The 6000-nt window shown below is 36.1% G+C and overlaps 1 protein-coding gene across 1 annotated transcript in view; it reads right to left on the bottom strand.

The window, feature by feature from the left end:
• SCEL (sciellin) overlaps positions 1 to 5329 on the bottom strand; it is an 86691-nt gene extending 81362 nt beyond the window's left edge. Inside the window, exons 1-3 of the mRNA XM_056109976.1 lie at positions 5287 to 5329; positions 4529 to 4646; positions 1404 to 1463 (exon numbers count right to left, since the gene is read on the bottom strand). Of these exons, the coding sequence (XP_055965951.1) occupies positions 1404 to 1463; positions 4529 to 4646; positions 5287 to 5329 (221 nt within the window). The remainder of the gene's footprint in view (positions 1 to 1403; positions 1464 to 4528; positions 4647 to 5286) is intronic.
• Between the last annotated feature and the right edge of the window lie 671 nt (positions 5330 to 6000).

Here is a 6000-nt window from a genome sequence, read left to right on the forward strand (position 1 = left end):
AGCACATAGCAGAGACTTAAAAGTGATGGTGAAGGGGCACAAAAGTGGGGAAAAGCCCTGGAAAGGGCAGAAAAGAGCCAAGTGGACATCCATTTGAGCAAGCACAAATAATCCACACTACCTCTTCAGGATGATATATTCTGAGATACTAGTTACAAGTGTCTTGGGACAAGTGTCTTCTTGGGCTTACTAGTTTGTGTTACCAAAGCTAAAAATTCAATGTGATGATTAAACCAATGCACTGTCTTATAGGAAATGTCTATGAAACAAACTTAGTTCAAAATGTAAAATAGACATTAAAGACATTAAACTCCTTTTATTCTAAAACACATTCAGAATGTGAATCTTAGTATTCCCTTTTACTCTTCAAACCAAGTATATCTGTTTTTTAATAATTCCAGAAAAAGCCATTAAAACAAAGAGATTGATTTCTATTGGTGGCTAGAGCATCCCTATGATTGGAGAGATGAGCAAGTTGAGGAAAGGTTGTAATCGTCAAAATCATGAAAGCCAATGAGTCTGCTAAATTACAAAATAAACAGCTAATTGAATGAGTTAAAATTGAAACCCAGAAAACTAATGAGAGACCGTGGCAGACAGGGCTTTAAGACACTTAGAACAGGTTATATAGGAGTTAGCAAAATGAAATCCAAAGCTGAAAGTCTTTAAAATAAACATGATCAAGGTGTTGGTTTAACTTTTTTAAAAGTATGCATCATGAAAGAAAATTGCACTCCTTTATTAAGTACCTCTGGGTGACAGATATAGGCAAATGGGCCAGATAAAACATGTCTGATACATAATTAACTTCTTCTGATGGGTGTGGTTGTTTGTATGTGTGTGAGTATGAATCTGTTCCAATAATAATATTATCTATTTATTTGATCATCCAGATTATTTACATCAGTGTGATTACTAGTCTTGTCTGCATTTTCCTACTAATTTGCTTTTGTGTATTTATTACTGAATATCCTTTATAATTTAATGTTCTTCCATATGCATACCTAGGAGTTTCTAAAAAGAAATATTTTTTATGCCCCATAAAGCATGTGACTTCCGGAGTTGTTTCTGTATTCTAGGGTACTTTTTTCTAAGGTTCAGAGATAACTTATCTATGTCTCTATGGCTGCCCATCTCTTTTCATTCAGAAGAACTACCATACCTCTTGGTGGGATTGTTACTCTACACCTCCGAGCTATAGTTCTGAAAGCATGCAGTTGGATAACCACAAAATTTGCCTTATGGAAACCCCTGATGCTATCACAGATTCTTCTTCATGTGCCTGGAACATCAGGGAAGGCCTGAGGCTAGCCACAGATATTTAGCCTGTCTTCAACAAGCCTTCTCTCAAAACTACTGTCTTTGTGTTTCTGCTAATGATGTAACTTGTCTGAAACACCCACCTGTCCAAGGCATCATGGGAATTATGTCGGCTGAGCACCACCCTACCATAATTTTCATCTCTGTGAAGAAAAAACAATAGCAAGTCACATACAAAGGTACCACAGAATTTGGTAAGCTTTGAACAAGGGAGACGGGGAATGTTTAGCTTTTAGCAAGATAAATTCATTTTACTTCAAGCATTTATAAAACTCAAGTAGGTATTTATTTTAATCTGTTACCAATTTAAAGAGCGTGGTGAAAAGAAATAAACTTATCCTTAAAATGAGTATTAGTCTGATTTATCCCATAAGATTTGCAAGTGATTAAACAATGGAATCACAAGTATTTCCATGTTTCTTGTTTCACCTTCATCAGGATATAGAAAAAACTGTTATCTATTTCTTATACATTAGAAGAATCCTTTTCTGCAGGAAGTCAGATGTTTTCTACATAAAAAAAGAATTGTTTCAGTCTGAAGAAGCCCAATATGTCTGAACATTCTGATTTCATAGACATGATACATTTCCTTTAAAAAATAGAAAAATTAATATTTGTGGTTAAGGAGGTTGATAATTCACCATCAATTTAACCCATTTAAGCATATGAGTTACATCTGTTTGTCCTTAAAATCATTCTATGTATTAAGCAAAAAGATATTCCAACATCCAATTCAGAGATGAGTAAATTAATCAGGGATTCTGTGACTTTCATAAAGCTAAAAAAGAAATAGAGTATACAGATTCTTTTATTCCAAATATTTACTCTTTTGGCCAAAGAGATAATACAGTGGGCAGAATTTTTGCCTTGTATGTTGCCAACTTGGGGTTCGATTTCCGGCACCCCATATGGTCCTCCAGAGCACCACCAGGAATGACCCCTGAGTGTAGAACAAGAGTAACCCCTGAGCATTACCAAGTGTGGTCTGAAAACATAACAAAATAAAAACCAAAACAAAAAAGCAAATATTTATTTTTTCCAACTGGTCAACCTTGCAATAAACCTTATTATATAAAATCCCCCAAGCTATCTCTTCCTTACTTTGTACTGCAGACCTGAATGTACAAGCAATTTTAAGGAAGTGTCAAAACTTGTAAGGAGCCTTTGGCTTTTAGCCAAGGCAGAGAGTGAGCACCTAAATCTTTTTCATGTCAATTCCACCAAACTTGTAATACCACATTTCTCTTGGTTCTGCTCCACTAACATTACTCAACACTCTGGAAGCATTTATAATAATATTATAAGAGAACTATAACGAAGAGTGAAACAAACAATTACAGCAAAAATACACCCTCAAAGATCCCAAGGGAATGTTTTAATCTCTTTGACATCTCTTTCCTAAATTTGACAGCAGGCACATTCTTACCCAAAAAGGAATCATGACACAATATCCCAAAACCGAGCCAGTGGGATTTGGAAAATTATCCCCACCAATTTCTACTTTATTCAGCAGCTGACATGCTGTACAAGCTGGCTTTCCTGGTTCTTTTAAAGTAGGCATATTTGTCATCAAATCATCACCCCTACCAACAGTAACCTGTCTTAGGCATCTCTATCATTACCTACTTGTGCAAACATTTGCAACCTAAATTTCTAACCTATACTTGACAACATGCTACCAATATAGAAAATAAGAGTGCTCTATTAGGCTCTAACAGAAGCAGTAAGCAATGCTTCATGAAGGGAACTGATTGACGGAATGTAACCCCAAAAGTTAGTGGAAGTCCCCAAATATCCATATTGTCCCTTAGACTATGCAAATTTAACATGCAAATTGTAGACTTAAGCAAGCTGTTCAAATAAGCATAAACAGATTGTTTTGTCAGGAGTTTAGAGTAGGTATCTAATAATACAGGATTTAGCAACTTCGGACTACTGAGATGTTGAGTTTGATCATTTTTTGTTGTGAAGTATTCTGTGCATTGTAAAACATTTAGCAGTATACCTAGCCATAAACCACTTTATGGCAGGATTATTCCCAGGTTTTGACAACTAGACAAGTTTCCAACTTTGCCTGGAAAATTGCTATTGATTGAGAACCACTGTTTTCTTGTAAAGACTAATGAACAGGTCTGGTTAAAATCTCTATTCCACGATTGAACATGTGTATCATTGGGTATTTACTTAACTTCTCTGAGTCTGAGAATTCTCTTTTGTGACAAGATTACAGTACACCTATTATGTGTGATATTTGTGGGATATAGTGACACTTCATCTGTATAGAGGTTTTATATTTATTAAATACCTAGTGTATCTAGCCTGATTCAAGAGGCAATACATGCATACATACATTTTAATATATACGTAATGTATATATGTGTGTTGGACTGGAAAAATGTATTTTATGTTGTTTTCTTGAGGAGAATTGTACACCTGGAGGTGTTCAGGGATTATTCTTGGCTCTGTATTCAGGGATCTCTCTTGATACTGCTTGGAGTACCATACATTGGGCCAAGCATCAAATTGGGCTCAGCAAGCATCTTACCTCCTGAACGATTCCTCTGGCCCCAACAAATGTATTTTATAAATATGTTAATAATATGGTTATGTGCTCGTGGTCACAGTTCACAGTTGCCAGATCTTTAAACATAAAGCTAGAAAAAGTCATGGTGAAAGAAGAGAAAACTATCTTAACAGTTTTTTATTACATCACTTATAACACCCTTCCAATACTTCAAGGACTATGGCTGGCTTAAATTAAAATGAGCTAAACATCCATTTCACTTGTGCATAGGAAGCTTTAGATTATTATTAAATTAGTAAATTTGGTGTTATATTATCATATCTATATCTCAACTGACATGGTCAACATGCATCAGGCACCTCCCTATTGTGGGCTAAATAATTCCTGTTTTGAAATTGAAAAGTCATTTTGCTTTGAATTTCTCAAGTATACACAAATGTCTCTTCTAGTTAGAACTATGAATCCATGCTTTTTCTCACTACGACTAAGTGATGCTGCTAAAAAGTGTGCATTTCAAATAAAATGTGTGCATAACAAATGTGTGCTTATTAAATCTTACCAAAAGTTAAGGCATGCCACGAAATATTTTCAGAACAGTGTGTTACATTTTCAGAGAGATATTAGCTTCCCGGAGAGTAACTCACTCAACTCATCCACCCACTCAACTTCTTTCTACCACCTTACCTTTCTTCTTCAGGATGCTTCTTTATCCAGCTGTTGTCCTGTAAGAAAGCCCTTCTTTTGCTCAAATCATGAAAGCCCTGTCGCCTTGTTGTGGTCCCCTGAATGGCACTCTTCATTTCTATCAACAGAAAAGCGAAAATTTGAGAGATATGATTGCATGGAGTCAGTCAAGTGTGGGTTTGGTAACCAGGAAATCTTGAGAGACACGTTTGATTGGCCAGCATCAGTTTTCTAGGCTGGCAAGTTAGTACTGTTTCAAAGGAGGATATGCTGGCAAGAAAGAACAAATCCCACACCCCATCATCAAAGATAACATATAAAACTTCTCAGATGCCAACTGAAACTCCCAGAGCAGTGCATGAGGCCCTGTCTGGCAGCAAAGACCTGGGTTAAACCAAGTCAGGGTTTAGTGGGCCAGCTATTTTACTGGAAGTGTAAAACTGTTTTTAGACTACCTAGCAGATAGTAGTAAATTCTGATTATTTCAAATGCAAATAAATGATTTCATCTCACAAGATCCACAGTCATAAGAGTTCAAAGATAAAAACAGAAATTTTAACAGACTGGAAACAAATCTCAGTTTCAATCATGTGAGTAAAAGCTATATACCACTTACATTTTTCTTAAGCCTAACTTTAACCATGGTAATTAGATAGTTGCATCTAAGCACTCAGTACCTATATAAAGGAAGTAAGATCGACAAATTGTTTTCCTCAGATTTTTAAGTTTTATGAGTAAGGCAAACACCACTTCATTACCGTTTCCTGTAGTAGGTGGCTTTCTCGTGGTAAAATTGGGCATGCTATCTCCCAGCAAGGATCTAGTAATGGGAAAAACACAATAATGATGCTAAGATTCTGTAAATGACTTTTATTATTAGCAAGATACATTTTTAATTCTTTGACAAAGTGACATGATCTAGCAGAACAACTACATAACATAAAGTACCACTGAGAACCTGAGAATTTCTTGCTGCAGTGCATTTATTTTACAGGTATACACCCAGAGCGTTCCGACCCCAATGTTACATAGCAAGCAATTAGCAGACCCAGGGCATCAATTAATTCACTTTAATCATTAAGTACATACAGAGCACATATATTATTTCCGGCACTGAGCAAGGAGCTAGAGATAAAAAGATGGGGAAGGCAAGCATATGGTTAGGTGACAAGGAAGACAGACTCAGAGATCTTTGTTCACCTTTGTGCAGAATGCCCTGAGGAAGACTCCTCAATTTTTTCTCTGGGGAAGCCAAAATTACCATAGGCCACTAGTGTATAATTAGAAGGGAGGCAGTCAAAGGAACAAAAATGGCAAGTTTGAGAGAATATTGGTGATTGGTTTCTTAGCTAAGAGCAGTCTCTACAGTTATATTATTTAGGGGTTAAGGTAAGCCTTAAATCCCAGTTTGCCTGAAACCAATTAGGCTCATAGGACTGCTCAGAACCTTGTGAGTTCTAAGCACTTTTGAT

This window comes from Sorex fumeus, unplaced genomic scaffold (genome assembly GCF_029834395.1).
Source record: "Sorex fumeus unplaced genomic scaffold, SorFum_2.1 ptg000008l, whole genome shotgun sequence".
NCBI lineage: Eukaryota > Metazoa > Chordata > Mammalia > Eulipotyphla > Soricidae > Sorex > Sorex fumeus.